The following is a 23,016-nucleotide window of genomic DNA, read 5'->3' on the forward strand; positions in this document are numbered from 1 at the left end:
CTTTATAGTCCAACTCTCACATCCATACCTGACTACTGGAAAAATGATAACTTTGGCTAGACAAACCTTTATTGGCAAAGTAATGTCTCTCCTTTTTAATATGCTATCTGTAGGTTGGTCATGGCTTTTCTTCCAAGGAGCAAGCATCTTTTAATTTCACAGCTGCAGTCACCATCTGCAGTGATTTTGGAGCCCCCCAAAATAAAGTCTGTCACTGTTTCCATTGTTTCCCCATATACTGTCATGAAGTGATGGGACTGGATACTACGATCTTAGTTTTCTGAATGCTGAGTTTTAAGCCAACTTTTTCACTTCCTCTTTCACTTTCATCAAGAGGCTCTTTAGTTCTTCTTCGTCTTTTGTCATAAGGGTGGTGTCATTTGTGTATCTGAGGTTATTGATATTTCTCCCAGCAATCTTGATTCCAGCTTGTGCTTTATCCAGCCCGGCCTTTTGCATAATATACCCTGCATATAAGTTAAGTAAGCAGGGTGACAATATACAACCTGACATACACCTTTCCCTATTTGGAACCAAGGTAAATTGGAAGTGGTCAAACAGGAGATTACAAGAGTGAACACTGACATTTTAGAAATCAGTGAAGTAAAATGGATTACTATCATGTTGAATGGTTTGCCTTGGAAACAAACCAAGATCATTCTGTTGTTTTTGAGATTACACCCAAGTACTCCATTTTGGACCCTCCTGTTGACTATTGAGGGCTACTCCATTTTTTCTAAGGATTTTTGTCCATAGTAATAGATATAATGGTATAATAGATAGAATGGTATAATGGTATAATAGAACTAAAATAGATGGGAATGGGGGAATTTAATTAAGATGACCATTATATCTACTACTATGGACAAGAATCCCTTAGAAGAAATGCAGTAGCCCTCATGGAGAGTCTGAAATGCAGTACTTGGGTGCAATCTCAAAAATGACAGAATGATCTCAGTTCATTTCCATGGCAAACCATTCAGTATCACAGTAATCCAAGTTTATGCCCTTTCTCTAGCAGGAATTTATCTCTTCACCATGAGACTGCAGATTTTATTCTGCCTTTCTTGGACAGTTTCTTTTATACTCTAGCATTCAGCAAATACCAGTCATACTTTTCAGAACTTAAACCAAATCTGTCATGTCTGTATCCACAACCTTCAAAAACTCTCCTGGCTTTTCTTTGTTCAAGGAGAGTACCCATGCTAAAAGCAGGGTCACTGTGACCAGAATTGGTAAATGCTCTAAGAAATAAAACAGGGATTGAGTGACCCAGGAAGGCACTTCCCTTTCTGGAATTTTCATTCTTCTAGTTTTCATTGTGTCTATAATTTTTAAATGACTTTAAACATATGACTTTATAATTTATCTGTTTTAGTGGGAGTGTGGCCTTTCTAAATCTTACCTGGAGTAGAAGTCTCAATACTTACTTGAGAGCAAATGCATTCTGATATTTTCTATCCTATGTCATTAAATCAAACTTTTAGTCACAACCCACTAGTAATCAATATTAGGAGCCACTAATGTCTCATAATCTGTATTTTGAAAAAAACTGCTCTAATAGATCTCTGGGAAAAACCAAGATGTCTGGCTGTTTGGAAGAGTTCATCTAATAGATATGGATTAAATGGACTTCAATCCTCTTAATATTACATAAATTTTTGAAGTGTAGAGTTCTGCATGTATTTTTCTTTGAAGTATGAAAAGGTCAGCTTTTGCATAGAATTACCTTCTCACTGAAATATTCTGCAAATGTAATTTTGTTCTACCGCTTCTCCAGTCTTTTTTTGCCAAGCAAAATCAAATTCTTATGATCTTAGTCATTAGTATTTTAACCCCCTACATTCTAAGTTTCCATTATTTTGTCCACAAGATGACAATTTCTTTCAAGAAAAGTGATCCCTCATATCTAAAGCACCTTCCCTCAAACTTTGGCTTTCCTCTCTGTATTACTGTCTTTCACCTTAAGTAATAATAAACCACCTCAGTACTTGTTCATGAAAGGATTTGTAAGTACAAGGACCAGGCAGAAAGAAAGCATGTGTGGAAGCAAGACTGACAAAATGCTTTACTGCCATCATCAATAAATTTGTATATCATAATCAGAAAATAAAACAACTTGTACCCTGAGAGAACTAAAACAAGCAAACACAAACAGGGTCACTGTGCCTAGTTCAGTTTCTCAAAACAAAAGAATCCTTAGGTTTTGTTTATAAGAACTGACTTCCTAATAATAGTAACTTTGGGGACTTTCCTGGCAATCCAGTGGTTAAGACTTCGCTTTACAATGCAGGGGGTGCAGGTGCAATCCCTGGTTGGGGAGCTAAGATCCCACATGCCTTGGGACCAAAAAACCAAAACATTAAATATAGAAGCAATAGTGTAACAAATTCTATAAAGCCTTTGAAAATGGTCCACATCAAAAATCTTAAAAAATAAAAAAAGTAACTTTGTCACCAACTTTCCGTAATATTGATAGTTGAAGATCTGTGATAATCTTTGTTCCTTTAACAACTGTATGAGAAAATTTCTGTCTTTTCTACCATGGACCGACTAATTGCAAACTTGGTAATGTTGGTAATTTTGTGGAGTTTTAACCCTCTTTTTTGTATATTTTAATTTGACGAACCAGTTTTTCTAAAACTTAAGAGTTTGGGACTTCCCTGATGGTCCAGTGGTTAAGAATTCACATGCCAATGCAGCAGATACAATCCCTGGTCCAGGAAGATTCCACATGCCGTGGGGCAACTAATCCTGTGCGCCACAACTACTGAGCCCATGCTCCAGAGCTTACACATTGCAGCTACTAAAATCTATGTGCCCTAAAGCCTGTGCTCCACAAGAGATGTCAACGCAATGAGAAGTCTGCACACCACAACTAGAGAAAGCCTGTGTGCAGCAACAAAGACCCAGTACAGACAAAAAAAGAAAAGAAAAATCCTTGGAGTTTCTTGCAAACTTTTTTTGGAAGCAGACTTTTCTAAATGCTTGTATATGACTATTCCTTTGACAATTCTAGAGGTTCCGTCAAGATTTTATGTATTTATCTACCAGAGGTGTATTCATCTACCAGAGGTGTATTCATCAGCCAGAGCCAAGTAAACTGCATTGTCCATGAAGAGCAACTAAAGGGTTCTTTGAGGTATATTTTTTTCTAGTTTTAGGGTGAATCTCCTGTGGCAATATATATATTTTTAAATTGAAGAATCAAATTACTATACTGAGTTAGTTTCAGGTGTACAGCTCAGTGATTCAGTTATACATATGTACATATATTTTCAATTCTTTTCCATCATATGTTATTACAGGGCATAGAATATAGTTCCCTTTGCTATAGTAAATCCTTGTTGCTTATCTATTTTAAATATGGTAGTATGTATCTGTTGGGGGCTTCCCAGGTAGCTAGGTAGTAAAGAACCCGCCTGCTAATACAGAAGGTGCTAGTTCAATCCCTGGGTTGGGAAGACCCCCTGAAGGAGGAATAGGCAACCCACTCCAGAATTCTTGCCTGGGGAATTCCATGGACAGAGGAGCCTGGTGGGCTACAGTCTAGGGGCTGCAAAGAGTTGGACACAACTGAGCAACTAACACATAGAAGCACCTCAATGTACAAGGCCAATACAGACATAAAAGGGGAAATTGATAGTAACACAACAATAGTAGAAAACTGGACAGCTATGTGTAAAAGAAAGGGATTAGAATACTTCCTAATACCATACACAAAGATAAACTCAAAATGGATTAAAGACCTACATGTAAGACCTGAAACTATAAAACTTTACAGGAAAACATAGGCAGAACACTCTTTGACATAAATCACAGCAAAATTCTCTATGACCCACCTCCTAGAGTAATGGAAATAAAAGCAAAAATAAACAAGTGAGACCTAATTAAACTTAAAGCTTTAGCACAGCAAAGGAAACCACAAACAAGGTGAAAAGACAACCTTCAGAATGGGAGAAAATAATAACAAATGAAACAAGTGACAAAGGATTAATTTCCAAAATATATAAGCAGCTCATGCAGCTCAATAAAAGAAAACAAATAATTCAATCAAAAAGTAGGCAGAAGACCTAAATAGACATTTCTTCAAAGAAGATATTACAGATGGCTAATAAATACATGAAAAGATGCTCAACATCACTCAGTATTAGAGAGAAATGCTACTTAAAACTACAATGAGCTATTGCTCAAAATGTCCATCATCAAAAAATATACAAACAATAAATGCCAGAGAGTGTGTGGAGAAAAGGGAACCCTCCTGTACTGTTGGTGAGAATGTAAATTGATGGAGCCACTATGGAGAACACTATGGAGATTCCTTAAAAAACTAGGAATAAAACTACCATATAACCCAGCAATCCCACTACTGGAGAAAAACCACAATTCAAAAAGACACATGTACCCCAATGTTCACTGTAGCACTATTCACAATAACTAGGATATGGAAGGAACGTAGATGTCCATTGACAGATGAACGGATAAAGAAGATGTGGTACATACACACACTGAATATTACTCAGCTATAAAAAATAATGCTTTGGAGTCAGTCCTAATGAGGTGGATGAGCCTAGAGCCTATTAAACAGAGTGAAGTACGTCAGACAGAAAAGCAAATATTGTACCTTAACATACATATATGGAATCTAGAAAAACGGTACTGATTAACTTATTTGCAGGGCAACACTAGAGATGCAGACATAGAGAATAGACTTGTGGACACAGTGGGGGATGGAGAGGGTGGGATGAATTGAGAGAGCAGCACTGAAACATATACCTTACTATATGTAAAATAGACAGCCAGTGGGAACTTCCGTATGACAGGGAGCTCAAACCTGGTGCTCTGTGACAAACTAGAGGGGTAGGATGGGATGGGAGGTGGCAGGGAGGTTCAAAAGGGAGGATACATGTATATACCTACGGCTGATTCACATTGCTGTATGGTAGAAACCAACACAAGAATGTAAAACTATTATTCTCCAATTAAAACAATCAGAAAACTAAGATCATGGCATCTGGTTCCATCAATTCATGGCAAATAGATGGGGAAACAATGGAAACAGACTTATTTTTTGGCTCCAAAATCACTGCAGATGGTGACTGCAGCTATGAAATTAAAAGACACATGCTCCTTGAAAGAAAAGCTATGACCAACCTAGACAGCATATTAAAAAGCAGAGACATTACTTTGCCAACAAAGGTCCATCTAGTCAAAGCTATTGTTTTTCCAGTAGTCATGTATGGATGTGAGTTGGAGTGTGAAGATAGCTGAGTGCTGAAGAATTGATGCTTTTGAACTGTGGTGTTGGAGAAGACTCTTGAGAGTCCTTTGGACTCCAAGGAGATCCAACCAGTCCATCCTAAAGGAGATCAGTCCTGAATAATCATTGGAAGGAATGATGCTGAAGCTGAAGCTCCAATACTTTGGCCACCTGATGTGAAAACATGACTCACTTGAAAAGATCCTGATGTTGGGAAAGATTGAAGGCAGGAGGAGAAGGAGAAAATAGAGGATGAGATGGTTGGATGGCATCACTAACTCAATGGACATGAGTTTGAGTAAACTCCAGGAGTTGGTGATGGACAGGGAGGCATGGCATGCTGCAGTCCGTGGGGTCTCAAAGAGTCAGACACAACTGAGTGACTGAACTGAACTGAAATTAAAAAAAAAAAAAAATCTGGAGACTACTTATTGCCTATTCTGTCCAGAATATACATTTTCTCTCAAGGTGATAGTTAAGTAAATCTTCATAACATGATTATGGGTTATTTCAGGAAAAAAGGGATATTTTTCACTAATTGATCATTCTTGGCTACTACAAATTAATATGAGTCACTGAGTCTTCTCCAGGCTTCCCCTGTGGCTCAGCTGGTAAAGAATCTACCTGCAATGTGGGTAACCTGGGTTCGATTCCTCGGTTGGCAAGATTCCCTGGAGAAGGAAAAGGCAACCCATTCCAGCATTCTGGCTTGCAGAATTCCACGGACTGTATAGTCCATGGGGTCACAAAGAGTCGGACACAACTGAGCGAATTTCACTTTCACTGAGTCTTCTCCATAGATAGTTTCTGCTTTTTCCTTACATTTGCCTAGTCTGAAGTCCCTATTATGAATTACAAAGACCAGAAATTGGGTGTTCTGGCAGAAACATGAAAACAGTGAAAGCCTCAGTAAAGACTTTTATCATACTCATAACTATTAACTCTACAGGGAGTAGACTATGCAAACAGACTTTTCAGTGTAAGGTGATATCAGGATGACACACAGATACCTGTCAGACTACCAAAAGATTCAGTTCAGTTCAGTTCAGTCGCTCAGTCGTGTCCGACTTTTTGCGACCCCATGAATCGCAGCACGCCAGGCCTCCCTGTCCATCACCAACTCCCGGAGTTCACTCAAACTCACGTTCATCGAGTCGGTGATGCCATCCAGCCATCTCATCCTCTGTCGTCCCCTTCTCCTCCTGCCCTCAATCCCTCCCAGCATCAGAGTCTTTTCCAATGAGTCAACTCTTCGCATGAGGTGGCCAAAGTACTGGAGTTTCAGCTTCAGCATCATTCCTTCCAAAGAAATCCCAGGGCTGATCTTCAGAATGGATTGGTTGGATCACCTTGCAGTCCAAGGGACTCTCAAGAGTCTTCTCCAACACCACAGTTCAAAAGCATCAATTCTTCTGCGCTCAGCCTTCTTCACAGTCCCACTCTCACATCCATACATGACCACAGGAAAAACCATAGCCTTGACTAGACGGACCTTTGTTGGCAAAGTAATGTCTCTGGTTTTGAATATACTATCTAGGTTGGTCATGACTTTTCTTCCCAGGAGTAAGCGTCTTTTAACTTCATGGCTGCAATCACCATCTGCAGTGACTTTGGAGCCCCAGAAAATAAAGTCTGACACTGTTTCCACTGTTTCCCCATCTATTTCCCATGAAGTGATGGGACCAGATGTCATGATCTTCATTTTCTGAATGTTGAGCTTTAAGCCAGCTTTTTCACTCTCCACTTTCACTTTCATCAAGAGGCTCTTTAGTTCCTCTTCACTTTCTGCCATAAGGGTGGTGTCATTTGCATATCTGAGGTTATTGATATTTCTCCTGGCAATCTTGACTCCAGCTTGTGTTTCTTCCAGTCCAGCGTTTCTCATGATGTACTCTGCATATAAGTTAAATAAGCAGGGTGACAATATACAGCCTTGACGTCCTCCTTTTCCTATTTGAAACCAGTCTGTTGTTCCACGTCCAGTTCTAACTGTTGCTTCCTGAGTCAGGATTTCTAGGATTCTTTAAATGCAGAAGCAGATGACTTTGTGAAATTGATTGCTTCACCCAAAATCAGAAAAACAAGCATTTTTTACCCAAGACTAAATTAATTATGACTAATGTCCTATATCTAATGGACATATAAGAATTCCATTCTTCTTTATTTCAAACTCTTATTTGGCCACACTTGTATAAACTGGAGTAAAACCCTCTTTAAATGGCATTGTTCTAACAGAGGTTTTGGAATTCAGAAAAAAAATTCTGTGGAAATCTTAATATAGCTTATCAATAACACATTGTTCAATTCAGTTCAGTACAGTCACTCAGTGCTGTCCGACTCTCTGTGATCCCATGGACTGTTAGCACACCAGGCTTCCCTTTCCATCACCAACTGCCAGAGCTTGCTTAAACTCATGTCCATAGTGTTGGTGATGCCATCCAACCATTTCATCCTTATCGTCCCCTTCTCCTCCTGCCTTCAATCTTTCCCAGCATCAGGGTCTTTGCAAATGAGTCAGTTCTTTGCATCAGGTGGCCAAAGTATTGGAGCTTCAGCTTCAGCATCAGTCCTTCCAATGATTATTCAGGATTGATTTTCTTTAGGATGGACTGGTTAGATTTCCTTGAAGTCCAAGGGACTCTCAAGAGTCTTCTCCAACACCACAGTTCAAAAGCATCAATTCTTCAGTGCTCAGCTTTTTTTACAGTCCAACTCTCACATCCATACATGACCACTGGAAAAACGATATCCTTGACTAGATGGACTTTTGTTGGCAAAGTAATGTCTCTACTTTTTAATATGCTGTCTATAGGTTGGTCATCACTTTTCTTCCAAAGAGTAAGTGTCTTTTAATTTCATGGCTGCAATCACCATCTGCAGTGATTTTTGGAGCCCCCCAAAATAAAGTCTGTCACTGTTTCCATTGTTTCCCCATCTATTTGCCATGAAGTGATGGAACCAGATGCCAAGATCTTCATTTTCTGAATGCTGAGTTTTAAGCCAGCTTTTTCACTCTCCTCTTTCACTTTCATCAAGAGGCTCTTTAGTTCTTCTTCACTTTCTGCCATAAGGGTGGTGTCATCTGCATATCTGAGGTTATTGATATTTCTCCCAGCATTCTTGATTCCAGCTTGAGCTTCATCTAGCCCAGCATTTCTCATGATGCACTCTGCATGTAAGTTAAATAAGCAGGGTGACAATATACAGCCTTGACGTACTCCTTTTCCTAATTGGAACCAGTCTGCTATTCCATGTCCAGTTCTAACTGTTGCTTCCTGACCTGCATACAGATTTCTGAGGAAGCAGGTGAGGTAGTCTGGTATTCCCAGCTCTTTAAGAATTCTCCACAGTTTGTTGTGATCCACACAGTCAAAGACTTTGGCATAGTCAATAAAGCAGAAGTAGGTGCTTTTCTGGAACTTTCTTGCTCTTTCAATGATCCAATGGATGTTGGCAATTTGATCTCTGGTTCCTCTGCCTTTTCTAAATCCAGCTTGAACATCTGGAAGTTCACTGGTCATGTACTGTTGAAACCTGGCTTGGAGAATTTTGAGCATTACTTTGCTAGTGTGTGAGATGAGTGTAATTGTGTGGTAGCTTGAACATTGTTAGAGAAACATAAAAGTTATGATTCTGGAGAAGACATATAAAAATACCCCAAAATACTTAAAATGGTTAAAATTACACAAAATATCTTTACCTAGCTCCTTTACTTTTCATGGCCATGTAGCTGTTTTACATTGTTGCTGCTGTTCAGATGCTAAGTTGTGTCCAACTCTTTGCCATTCCATGGACTATAGTGCACATGTTTCCTTGCTATTTTACATAGGTTCAATAAAAATTCTCCTTTCTGCAATGCAGTTATTTAATAATTGCTTTTGTAACCATGGTCATGCCTCCTATCTCATTAAATTACATACAGAAAGCCCATTATTAAACAACAAGGTCCAAGCTTGAGGTGAAATGGATGGTTGTTGGTTTCTTGTCTTCATATATGAGCTGGTAAGAGCAATATTTTACATGTAAAAATAATGAAAACCTTATGAACTTTACAAAGTTTCCAGATAAAGATAACTCCTAAATTTTAGTGTCATGTGACTTTAATTTTATTAACCAAATTATAAGAAGGTTTTTTGTATATATGTGCATACTTTTATCACATTTACATAATAAAAACAAAATATCCAAGTAATGATACTGCATTAGAAAATCACTAAACAGATTTATGCAGTCAAAGTCATGCCTTAGGAGGAAATTTGAAGGCAAAATTGACACTGTAACTAGAGTAAGAAATGCACGTCACATTCCAAAGTCAGAAAATGAAATACAACAACCCTATGTTGTAAAGGATTAACCTTTCACATTCCAAAGAAAGGTTTTACCCTTGCTCAACTCCTGGGAGATAACCTCTAAGACCATGGAATAGCCTGCCTGATAAAAACACTTTTAGTTGGTGGCTCAGATGGTAAAGCATCTGTCTACAATGCGGGAGACCTGCGTTCGATCCCTGGGTCAGGAAGGTTCCCTGGAGAAGAAAAATGGCAACCCACTCCAGTACTCTTGCCTAGAAAATCCCATGGATGGAGGAGCTTGGTGCAGGCTACTGTCCATGGGGTCACAAAGAGTTGGGCACAACTGAGCGACTTCACTTCATGCTCTGCAAGATAGTCTACGCTAACAATGTGATTTATGATGGGGCTTTCAGCCATTTGGTACCAGCTTGGTGGCTCAGACAGAAAAGAATCTGCCTGCAATGCAGCAGTCCTGGGTTCAGTCCTTGGATTGGGAAGATCCCCTGGAGAAGGGAATGACTACCCATTCCACTATTCTTGCCTGGAGAATTCCATGGACAGAGGAGTCTGGCAGGCTACAGTCCATGGAATGCAAAGAATTGGACATCACTAAGCGACTATCATTTTCACTTTTTCATAACCTCCAGAGGGACCGGAGACTGAAGGTCAGTCACATGGGCAGTCAGCCATGCCATGTGAACAGCCCACAATAAAAAAATTGGACACCAAAGCTCAGAGGAGATTCCTTGGTTGGCAATACTCCAAGAATATCATACATCATTGCTAGAATTAAGTGCTATCTGCATGACTTCACTGGAAGACAAGTACTAGTTCATGCCTGGTGTTTCCTGGACTTTGCTGTGCTGTGCTTTGTTGCTCAGTTGTGTCTCTTTGTGACCCCATGAACTGTACCCCACCAGGCTCCTCTGTTCAGGCTCCTCTTGTTCTCCAGGCAAGAATACTAGAGTGGGTTGCCATGCCTTCCTCCAGGGGAATCTTCCCAACCCAGGGATCAAACCCAGCTCTCCTGCATTGCAGGCAGATTCTTTACTGTCTGAGCCACCAGGGAAGCCCAAGAACTGGAGTGGGTAGCCTATCCCTTTTCCAGGGGATCTTCCTGACCCAGGAATTGAACTGGGATCTCCTGATTTGCAGGCAGATTCTTTACCAGCTGAGCTACCAGGGAAGCCCTAGACTTCCTGAATTTTACCTTATGTCCTTTTTTGAGTTGCTGATTTAAATTTGTATGTTTTTGTTGTAATGAACCATAACCATGAGTATAATAGCTCTTCTGAGTTCTATGTATTCTTTTAGTGAATCACTGAGCCCAAAGGTGACCTTGGAAATTTGCAACCGAGATAAAGTAACATCAGCAAAAACAGTCAGTTTGTCTGATTCTTGTTCCCTCAGTAAATGAAACCTTGAGTCTTTCCTATAAGATATTCCCCGATAGAAACAAATATATCCTTGATTTTGGCAATGCCAATGTCTGAAGATATGTGATGATCTTTTTGGATATATCATATCCAAAAGCTGTTTTCTACCCTGAAGAGATTAACTGTAAACTTGATGACCTTGGTATATTCATAAGTTTTTTTTTTCTTTCAAATACTAGTCATATCTTTAATTTGTGAGAGCTATCCTTCTATATCTTGGACTCCCTCACAAATCTTGTTGGCATATAAACCCTTTTCTTTTCTAAATGCTTTAATCTCTGAGTGGTTTATGTTTTATCTCAGCCAGTGGTAGTTTGTATCAACAGTATTTTACTAGACTGGTTAAGAGAATTACACTTCACTATTTGTGGCATATCTATAGAAATGCTCAGAAGTGGATCTGAGAATTAGAAATCACAGGAAAATATTCTATCCAAATACCAAAGGCAAAGCTCTCACTCTGCTTAAGAGCTATACTATAAAAGAACAAAGAGAAAATGACCCTCTCTGAAAATTTACTTAGGCTTGGGTGTCCAATATTTAAATCACACCACAAGAGAGAAGCAGCATATATAATACTGATATAAATTACTTCAAGTTTATCAAATCAATGAGTTATATACATAAAGTCACTGAATAAGCTTTTAAAAGACAAGTTCATTTTGAAATTAAAGTAACAGTAGAACTTCTTAACCCAGAAATATTTCTTTTAATTCTGATACTGAATTTCCCAGTTTTAAATTTGTGGCTTAGCTTATTTTGAGGAAAATGAAGGTAATAATTTTGTGCTGTGTTCAAGCATTCAATATTTTAAGATATTAATAGTGCTATTCTTTCACATGTATTATTACAAAGTCTGGAATCAGCTATCTCTGAAAATACATTTTTAAGGTATTAAAGATACTTTTTGCTAGAAATTATAAAACCAAAAATGTTCCATGGAATTCTAAAGAGTGTTTTAAAATTTAATTTTAAATGGGTTTCCTGTGTACCAATAGGATTTATGTTTTAAATAACACACTTGTGAAGTTAAAAAAACCTACAGTGATGAAAAGTTAAATAGTTTCCAATTTAACAAGAAGATTCTGGACAACTGCCTTGTAAACAACAATCTTATATTTCAGGCAAGAAATGATTCACATTCTGTACTAGTTCAGTAATAGATTTTTCTAAGAAATATCCCACAAGTCAATGTACATTTAACTTAAAAAAAAATTAACCAAAGAAAACCTTCCAAGGTTTTTCAAAACTTATCCTAAAATTTACTTGATCAGATTAAGCGAAATTAGGTCAAAAGAATATTTTAGCTATGACTAGAAGGTCTGGCTCACTTTATAATCTTCTTTTCATAAAGACTAAAATCTATTTAACAATTTAAGCACTTTTAATACTTTGTAGTGGTGAACAAACTTTTACAAGTGAGTAGAATCCTATTATAATGAACATCACTCTGATTCGCTTACTTATGGCACTTCTTCCTATGTCCTAACCACAGCCAAAAGCTGACACGGCCTGAAGAAACATGTTGAACAGGATATCAAAAGTCACAGAACCACAGCCTCTCAGTTGGCAGTTATTTCATTTAATGAAGCTGTTTTTCAGGTAAGATATTTATATACTCCATTCACTCTTTTCAAAATATTTTATCAGTTCAGTAAAATGACCTGTTTTTAAAGAGTGTCCTGTTGGTAGTACATCAGGTTTCAAACTTTTTTTAGTGTTGTTGACTGCTGATGCTCAAACAAATAGGGTTTCTCACAGGATAAATTTTTGCTCATTTCAGATTCAAGACATGCACACAGTTTTTCCCCTCACAAATCTCACTTCTTTATGCATTTTAAAACTGTCTCAAGCACCTACAGAAAAGATTTTTTTCCTAATCATAAGACCCCTGCTTGGTTAGATTCCACACAGAGGCAGTGACAAGACAGAAACAATGGCTGAGGAATAATTGAGGCCTTTTGTTAAGGAATTCATGGTGAATATATTTATTTGTATCCACATTAGAAAAACAACACTTTTCTAATGTAGGTTGGCTAGTGTTTGAAAAGAGTATTCTATAGACCAGCAAATGTAATGGTATTGACTAAACTGGGAATTTTACCTGTAAAACATACAAAACAAATTTGAAATGATACTTCTGGGATCAACAGTAGACTGCCACAAATCATAGTAGGGAACTTGAGAGTATTCCTATTTTATACTGGCTATCTTACTGTCCCCTCCACAACATTTTTCAAATTCATTCCCTTTGAACATTTATTAAAACCTGGCTTTTTCTTTTCCAAATAACATTTAGAAATTATAATTTTACATTTTAAATTATAATTTTGCATTTTAAATTATAATTTAGTACTCAAAAATTTCATAAAACAGCACTACCTTCTCTATGTGTGAAGCACTGACAGTTTCAATGCTATTCTATTATTTTTAAAAATGTTGACAGTGACCCACTAAATTGATTTCACAGTCCATTAATAGGATATGATCTACAGTTTGAAAAATACTGACTTGGCCTAAGTGGTAAAGAAGATGAAGTATGAGGAAATTGGGAGGGTTAAATTCATAAGGAAAGTGACTAGAAATTATATGCATAATTCTGTGAAAATCAATAACTGGTCTTTAGTATATAACTTGCCACTATATTATTTTTCTGTTGCAGTCCAAATCCTTATTGTTTGACTTTTGCCCCAATTACTCTCCACTCTCTTCCCATATACTTCAGTGTTTCATACCCATTCTTTTGACTCATGTCTTTGAATTTGGTGCTGGTTATGTGACAATACGTGTTTGAGACTATGGGTGGACTGATTTCCTTAATCAATAAGTTATGTTAAATTAAGAATCTGAGACCAATTCTGCCATGAGGAAATAAAGCAGAGGAGAACCACATATATCAAGATAGCGAATGAAGAAATACAAACAGGCTGACTTCATCTATGAATGGATGAAAACAAAGGTTTGGTAGACAAATATTTGAGCATCTGCTCTGTGCTGATCATTAAACCTACTGTTTTCTTTCTTATATGTTTACATATAAGTCTTATCTCTACTATCAGACTATAAGCAACTTAAAGACATAATCCATGTATAATTTCTTCTATAGCAACTAACACAGTATCCTAGGATCAACAAATTCTTGATTATTAGAGATCAATACTTGCTGAATGAACATGTCAAACACACCAATATACAAGTAAAGAACTACCTTGATTCTCAAACCTCTTCCTCTTAGCATCATAATATCAAAGAAAGCAACATTCTGAGTGCCTGTTGTCTGTTCTCCCAAAAAAACAAATAATAAAATACTTAAGTATTCTCATCTAGTGGTTATGTAAAATATGGTCACATATCCTTAAAAGATGAAACAGCAGAATAGCTGAACTGGTGCCTGAAACAGCAGTACTTGATCCAATATGCTCATTCCAAATAAGTTCATCAAGTAAGGTTAATGTATTTCCATACAGTGTAATTATTAAATACTTATTGAGAGGCTACTTATGGGCCAGGTACTATGCTAGGTTCTTGGCTACAGGGGTGAGCAAGAAATGATCTTGCCTTCAGGGAGCTTTCAATCTATGGGAAGACAAACAAACAAATGATAACAAGAAAATGTGCAAAGTGCAAAGACAGAAGAAGTATCTAGAAAAGGCAGCTAAGCCAGATTTGGGAGCAGGTAGGTGTGTGAAGAAGACACTTAAAGAGGGTTTCTTAGAGGCAGCAGTAAATTGAGATCTGAAGAATTAAGGGAAGCTAGATAAGCAAAATCTAGGCAGAAAGTATGGTGGATAACATCATACTTATTTTAAAAGATTATTCTAGAAAGCTGATTATACCATTCAAAGAACTTTTTCTGTCTTTCTTTGATAGAAAATTCGTAATGCCCAGCATTCTGCCTACAGCCTGGATCCAGTCTCTCAACATTACAAACGGATCAACTGGCATTTATAAATCTTACATGGCTGAAAAACAGAAACAAAAAATACCTCAGAGGGTAAAGTAACAAGAGATCAATTTACTTCTTTTCTGTTAAAACTGTTAAACAGATATAATACAAGGAGTACAACAGATCATGCATATATAATAAAAAATGTATTTCTTCAGTGGGGGTGTCCTAGTTTATAATTTTAATAATTGTCTATGGCATCTAATAAGCTTTTGAGAATGCAATGACACTATACTGGTATGGAGAACACTCTCAAAAGCCCATCAGGAGGGTTTCCCTGGTGTTTCAGCAGTAAAGAATCTGCCTGGCAATGCAGGAGTCACAGGTTTGATCCCTGATCTGGGAAGATTCCACATGCTGTGGAGGAACTAAGCCCAGGCACCCCACAACAATTGAGCCTGTGCTCTAGACCCCGGGAGCTACAACTACTGATCCACATGCCACAATTACTGAAGTCCATGTGCTCTAGAGCCCACGCTCTGCAACTCGAGAAGCCCATGCTCTGCAACAAGAGAGCAGCCCCCACTTGCTACAACTAAAGAAAAGCCCTCTCAGCAATGAAGACCCAGCATAGCAAAAAGAAAAAAAAAAAAAACCATCAGGAGGAAAAAATCGACCTGATTTTTTAAGTAAACACTTCATAGCTATAATCAAAATAAACTCTGGTCTAGACAATATTTTAAAACTTAAAACCTTTACCATTTTGCTATATCTAATTCTCCCTATATAACAAAACACCAAAAAAAAAAAAAAAAAAGGAGGAAAGTTAAATAAGTACACAGGTTATGAAGAATAAGGCTGAGGTACTGGCAAGGTCTATTTACCAAGAAGTGAATTTATTTTCACACTGGTGACAGTCAATTATTATTTTTATTTATTCTCATTTTACTTTAATTAAAAGGTGCCATGGCACCCATACAGAGTTTTTTTTTCCTTTTATCTCAAGATGATATACATCTGGGAGTCAGCTTATACTTATCTAAACTTCACATACAATGAAATTAAATGTTCTCTGTAGGTATAGCGTTAGTTACAGATGAATAGAGTTCCAGGAAAACTCCATTAGGAGTTTCACTATTTACACTATACCAACAATGGCAGCTGGTGCATTTTTGGCCACACTGAGCACTCCTTCCATTGCTCATGACCAACCCACCCTTTCCCCCTAGTTTGATATCTCACAAGTCAAGCTTTGATTTACATTTTGATGTTTTATCATGGATTAAGAATACTACTCTACAGTTTAAATTTTATTTTTAAAGGAAGAAAGCTTTACACATAACTAAAAAATAATTTTCAAGCATACCATCCCAGCCAGTTAGCACACTGTATTAAATATTTCCTTTAACCTTGTAGTGTTGAAAATAGGGCATTTCCCTCCAATCTTCCTATCTTTAGCTACAACTTAATAAAAATGGTCATGTTACCAATGACCCACACAAATACAGTTAATTCAAGATTCCAACTCCTATTTCCAGGATTAGAATAGTCACAATACCTACTGCTTTAAACACTCAAACTTTCTAGTTTCATAGTTGCATCAAAGTTGAGACTTGTCTTGGATAAAAGTTCTAATTTCATTTTTTTCAATTTCTGATTAAATAAAAAACAAGCAAAACTGTTTTTCACTTAAGTGAACAAAAATTTATGATATCCTACCGAGTTTCTGCTAGGCAGAGCACAGCTGCGGGGTTGCTACAGCAACTCTTGTACACTGACCATAGACAGCCCCATCCAGGAAGGAAATCGTTTGCTCCACCCACTGAGGAGTCAAAGGCAAGCAGCAGTCTGTGAGCAGAGACACATTTCCAGTTCAGTAATTGTGATGGAGCAACAGGAGACCATTCTTTATCATCTTTCCTAATACATGTCACCCCAACAACCCAAACAAACTTCAAATCAAGTTGCTATATGAGTACATATTTCCACATCATGGTAGGATTGTATTCTTTAACCAACCCCCACTAGAAACCTGAGCCTGGGAACAAATCAAAGCAATTTCATCCTAGGCATGTAGAAAAAGAAAAAAAAAAAGTAAATTTAGAATATTCTCACTTTTATGAAGACTATCTTTTGGTTCTTGCTTTCAGGCTTTAACCCCTGCAACTCAGGATCTATGACAATTTTTTCTCTTTTTGGCTGCTCATATACAACATTAACTGAGTTTTTATTCAGTGCCAACCCTTCTGCTGGGTTCTTTGACATGTTATTTCATTTAATCTCACAACAACCCTATGAGGTAGGTAGTAATACAATCCCACTTTTACAAATGAGAAACAGAGGTTCCAGAAAGTCATTTGATTGTCTAAACTACTAAGTGGCAGAATCAACACAAACCCAAGTCTCCTATTTCTGAGATCTATGTTTTTTCTACTACATTGCACTGATTTTGCATGAAAATTCACAACTCTTAGTTAAAATATTCAAGTGTTCCTTAAGTGATTTTAATTTTTTATGGTAATTTGTTTTAGTAAAACATTTCCACAAGTAATGACTTCACTACTGGTAAATTAAAAATATTCAGCCACCATCTTAAGTGCATAGAAAACAAAGGCATATCCTGGTGAGTTTTTTGCCAAGTATAAACTATGGCACTCACATTCTTGAGAAAAGATAAAGAAGAAAAATAGGTAAGGTGATGAAACTGAGTTTAGATGAAGCAGTCTGTGGAACATCTCTTGGGTTGAAGGAGCTGTAAGGGGAGAGGGAGTGAAAGTGGGTGAAGGACAACATTTAAACCAGAGGGAGAGAAACGTTTATTTCAGTCATTAGTTACTTTCAAGGACAATTCCAAGTATAAGTCTGCCCGTTTGCAGTCATATCTCCTCTTCAGGTATGGAAAGGTCTTCGAGAAGCACCTCTTTTTCTCTTCATAAGAATGAATTATAGTTTTTCTCCTTCCCCCACAGAGCCCACAATTACTCTCTTTCTCCTACATACATTCTTTGGGATTTCCTAAAAGGATATAAAGACTATCTTTTAAAAATTGCTTTTCCTAGCTCCCCAAGATCTTGATCTTTTTATTCTTTCATACCTATAGCTTGAATATCCCCCAGCTATAGATAAAGATGTACCTCCAAAACTGTCCCTTTGGAATCACCATTTTTTAAATTGCTATCCTATCTTCTAAGCTCCTCCCTTCTGTTATGCCTTTTGTGTCAGTCTTCTAGCTCTACTTCAGGTGATGACTCCAATTCCCTAGTTGCCCCAAAGGATTCTGGTGAGAAACAAAGTAAGTTCAGTAGAGTTGTACTAGTTTCCACACGTTTCTGGAAAGACAGGTCAACAAACATAAATTCACTATAAAGCATATATGAACAAAGAAATATCTTATGGCATCACTAATCAAAGCATAAAAATATAGTTATAAGGGAGTCAGATTTAAAAAAAAACAAGAGCTAGATTTATAAAAGAGAATGGGAACAGCAGAGAAAGGCTTTCACAGTTGGATTACTGTCATCTAAAAGTTAGTTAACTATGAGTTCCTATTTGTAACTGTCACATTAAAAACAGACTAAAGGCCTCTTCACAAAGCTTTTCCCTTTCCACAAAAGAAAAACATTCCCCAGCTCTAAAATAAGACAGGGAAGAAGCACAAGAAAAGTTAAAAGGCCTGTCCATACTCTGTTAATTTTTTATTTGTTCTTTATAAGCTTCTTAAGGTTACACGCCAATTAAATGAAAAAGTGGAACAGCACTTATATCTCAAATTCAACTCAATTTTAATTATCATCAGTCTAGTATAATGTTTTAAACTTAGCTTAACGTATCTGCAAAGTGAACAATGCTTCTTTTTTTTAAATTTATTATTATTATTTTTTTAGTTCTACCAGTTTATTGCTACCAACCCATCACCCTCCACCCTCATGCACACATGCTCAGTCATGTAACAACATGGACTGCAGCCCGCCAGGCTCCTCTGTCCATGGACTTTTCCAGGCAAGAATACTGGAGTGGGTTGCCATTTTCTTCTCCAAACAATGCTTCTAAAACATGGTATGCTGAGGTATTTTAGTCAATAAAAAAGAACAGGAAAGCAATCATTTATTATTTGGGTTTCTTAGGAGGTCATTAGGCATTCATTTTAAAAATACTACAATTTGATACTTTATAGAGGCTAGAAACATAATTCAAAATTTAATAAAGGTATATTAAATTAAAACCACTTTAGTCAGTTCAAGATCTCATTGACAAAGTTCATTCAAGATGATAGTTTTGCTTTGCGTTACTGTTCCCACATAATATCATCTCGTCTCAATTTCATCTGAAGATTATGGACTCGTATTGGACGACAGTTGCTGTTCTTTTGAAGAGAGTTAGTTAGCAAACATTTTCTGGAGCTATTTTTTATATTCTTTGTTCCTTTACAGTTGCTGTCTTCTTGTTGAATAGCTGAAGTTTTACTCATCTTTGAATTCTGAACTTTTTGCTGTAGTCTGCGGACCTGGAAAGAAAAAAATCTAATATTTCAGTCAAAAATATACTTAAAATATACCTTATAATAGAGGACTGGATTGATGGTTTAAAGATTACATGAAATTAAAAAGTTTGGTAAGTCCTTATTTATTGAATACTTATTGCATGCCTAACACTGTGCTATTTATACAGAAACATAATGAATAAAACAACCATTGCTTTCAAGGAGCTTATTGCTCTTATTATTAGAGAAAAAAGAGCATATATGTGACAACTAGAGAATAATTCAAGCCAGAATAACTTTGAGTAGGACAAAAAGTGTATGTCTAAGAAGGATAAAGAAGGACAAGATTGATGTGGGCTGGAGAAGCTGAGAGAAAGAAATGTTTGTTTTTGTAAGATAAGAAATGGGAAAAATCAGAACATGGAGGAGAGAGAGGGACCTTTCTGGTGACATTAACAACAAAGCAAAAATTTGGTGCTAGGAGTGAATATCAAGTTTATAGAGTCTATATTTTTTCTTTAAAGTATTCCTGAATTTAAAGTACTACTGAATGCCAGTTTCGTCTTGTTTTTAAAGGCAAAGGAATAAATAACCTTATCTCATTGAGGAGTTTCTAGCAATGACTGGGTTGACGGAATTAAACAAAACAAAATCTATAAACTAGTTAAACCCTTTTCTTCCAAGTCTAGTCCATTACTGAATCTTTAAAAAAATATTTATTTCGGCCACATTACATGGCTTGTGGGATCTCAATTCCCCAGTCATGGACGGAACCCATGTACCCTACTGAGGAAGTGTGGAATCCTAACCAATGGACCACCAGGGAATTCTCCACATTACTTCATCTATTTCACTTAAACATAGCCTGATTTGTAGAGCTGGTCCAGACATTGGCTAAGTATCTGGTGTTCTGTTTACCTAAAAATTATTAAAAATTTTTACTTCTATAGCTATTATATATATATAATATATAAATTATATACATATTTTTTTCAAAATATAATTTATGTACATACTGCCTAAATTTAAAAAATATGACTACTCTTCTACTCCTTTCAGGTTTCTCCTATGTGATTCTAAGAAAGTATACAAGTTACATAATTTTCACCCTAACACAATCATACAGAAAGTTTACTTACTATAGCTTTAAAAGCCAGTTAAGTGAAAATGTTTGCTTCAAAATTTCATTTCCTTCTCTTTCTTTATTGGCCACAGAAGAATAAAGGCAGTAAAATTTTGCATTCTTTATTACTTTCCTATAAAAGTGGGGAAGGCTTAATTGTGAGATTAATATATTACCAACTTATATGAATGCTGATTATTCCATAATAGCTACATGATATGACCTGAAGGTTCCTGGAAAGATTCCCTCTGCTTTCTGTTCCAGGAACATAATAGTCCTAAGAGTGAATTCATTGTCTTGGGATAAAATGTAATATTCCATAATTTTTTTTGTCAAAATATTAAGACTGTTATGCCATTCATAGTTATTATGAATTTATACACAAGGATCGAGTCCTCCTCATCACCTCCACTAGAGTGAGATAAGCATAGGTCCCCAAGGAATGGAACACAGCATGGCTTGTTCTGAGAAACTGGAAATGGTGGTTTTAGAGATGGGGTTGCTTTAGACACCTGATGACATAAGGGGTTTCAGTAAGACATTAGGAAAGAGAGGGATAAGAGGAAAGAATGCTAAATGGATAGCTGGGAGAGCTGTAAAGCAAATTTAGTGCTAAGTCACTTCAGTCGTGTCCAACTCTGTGTGACCCCATAGATGGTAGCCCACCAGGCTCCCCCGTCCCTGGGATTCTCCAGGCAGGAGTACTGGAGTGGGGTGCCATTTCCTTCTCCAATGCATGAAAGTGAAAAGTGAAAGTGAAGTTGCTCAGTCGTGTCCAACCCTCAACGACCCCATGGACCGCAGCCTACCAGGCTCCACCGTCCATGGGATTTTCCAGGCAGGGGTACTGGAGTGGGGTGCCATTGCCTTCTCCAATATATACGTGTGTGTGTGTGTATATATATATACACATACATACATATATATATATATATATACACACACACATACATACATACATATATATATGTAATTTACTTAAAAAAAATCAGATCCCTGAAAATTTAGGTCCTCCTAATTTTTAGCTATGGTCAACAAAGCAGCTGCATTTTGCAGACACTGACTGAGCAACCTGGGTCTGTGGGGCACTGTAGGGTGCTGCCAAGTGGCGCTAGTGGTAAAGAACCTGCCTGCCCATGCAGGAGATGTAAGAGACTGCAGGTTCAATCCCTTTGCCAGGAAGATCCCCTGGAGAAGGGCATGGCAACCCACTCCAGTATTTAGCCTACCTCTTAATTTTCCCAAAGTTACTTCTGAATACATAACTAAACTTTCTCTTTTTTTTTCTCCCTTTGGCTGTGCCGTGTGGCTTGTAGGATCTTAGCTCCCCAGCCAAGGACTGAACCTGGGCCCCAGCAATGAAAGCATAGAGCTCTAACCATTGGACAGCCAGAGAATTCCCTATAACTAAATTTCTTTGTTCCCTTTTCTTTATATTATGTTGAGAATTATGTAGCAGACTATGTTATTTCAATGTACAGATGACTCTATTTTATGATAAGTCTGTGATTCCTATCTATCATCTTTTCACTAAGCCACACATACAGGCCTCAATTTTGGAAGGTCTAGAGAAACGTAATATTGAATCCAGATATATTATCTTTTTATTAAAATTTTTTACTAAAACTTTCTTACGCTATCTTGATGCTGCATTAGTTTGGAAATTTGTTCTCCTTTAATTTCCATTTTCTTGACTAAACGCTCTAGTTCACATTCTATATCTTCACAGACTGATTGGCTTTCAGTTTCTTTCATTTGATTCAGCAGGTCCTGGTACTCCCTATGAAAGAAAAGCAAGTATCAAGCACTATTACAGTTAATAGTATACAAACTATATATATATATACATATATATATAAAATATATATATAAACTATATATTAATCTTTGTCACAATTAAACAATACTCTGCTCAATCATAAATTTTAACCAGAGTTAAATATTAACCTTCAAAGACAGCTTCTTTTTGTAGAGTTATCAAATTAAATCTACGGTAATTATAAACAGGCTCTTATGATTTGAGATTAGATATATTTAGAAATCTCTCAGACTTAGGCTCTCAAAGAATCTTAAAAAATGTCTGAATTCTTAGTGTTCATAGTTAAATGTAGTAAAATATTCTGATGTCCTTAGCTAGAGGCATTAAGGGACTCTTTTTCATTCCAAGTTTGGAATTCTTAATGTAGAATCTTTGGAAGAATTCCAGCTATAGAAGTATTTGCCTGAGAAATTCCTAGATTTGGTGAATGCCTGCTCAAAAAAACTACTGCTAATAGAACTAGTTATATCTTCTACAGAGGTCATAGTTCAACTAGTTGGCCACCCAAGTCACATATTTTCAGGAATATTTTTTGAAAAGATATTTAAACTTGAAACTTAAAATATGTATCCCATACAGAATCTTTGAAGCATATGGATGCTTCAAACATGCAATGCAGACCGGCCAGAATGGAAAATAAGAAATTGCATTCTTATTTGTCTAATGAAATAATTCACTTAGCTGAAAAGATTATAAAAAGCAGAAGGAGAATCTATCTTG

At 36.9% G+C, this 23,016-nt stretch overlaps 2 protein-coding genes across 6 annotated transcripts in view; both read right to left on the minus strand.

Moving 5' to 3' along the window:
* LOC138444753 (uncharacterized) overlaps nt 1-18,352 on the minus strand; it is a 193,241-nt gene extending 174,889 nt beyond the window's left edge. Inside the window, exons 1-2 of the mRNA XM_069598139.1 lie at nt 18,009-18,352; nt 16,594-16,722 (exon numbers count right to left, since the gene is read on the minus strand). The gene's annotated coding sequence lies outside the window, so the exon portion shown is untranslated. The remainder of the gene's footprint in view (nt 1-16,593; nt 16,723-18,008) is intronic.
* Nucleotides 17,667-23,016, minus strand: part of CEP57L1 (centrosomal protein 57 like 1) — an 86,029-nt gene continuing 80,679 nt past the window's right edge. For all 5 annotated transcript variants that reach the window (XM_069598155.1, XM_069598153.1, XM_069598158.1 and 2 more), the window contains 2 exons: nt 22,113-22,257; nt 17,667-19,378 (listed from right to left, as the gene is read on the minus strand). In XM_069598155.1, the coding sequence (XP_069454256.1) occupies nt 19,160-19,378; nt 22,113-22,257 (364 nt within the window). In that variant the 3' untranslated portion in view covers nt 17,667-19,159. The remainder of the gene's footprint in view (nt 19,379-22,112; nt 22,258-23,016) is intronic.

The sequence above is a fragment of the Ovis canadensis genome, chromosome 8 (genome assembly GCF_042477335.2).
Source record: "Ovis canadensis isolate MfBH-ARS-UI-01 breed Bighorn chromosome 8, ARS-UI_OviCan_v2, whole genome shotgun sequence".
NCBI lineage: Eukaryota > Metazoa > Chordata > Mammalia > Artiodactyla > Bovidae > Ovis > Ovis canadensis.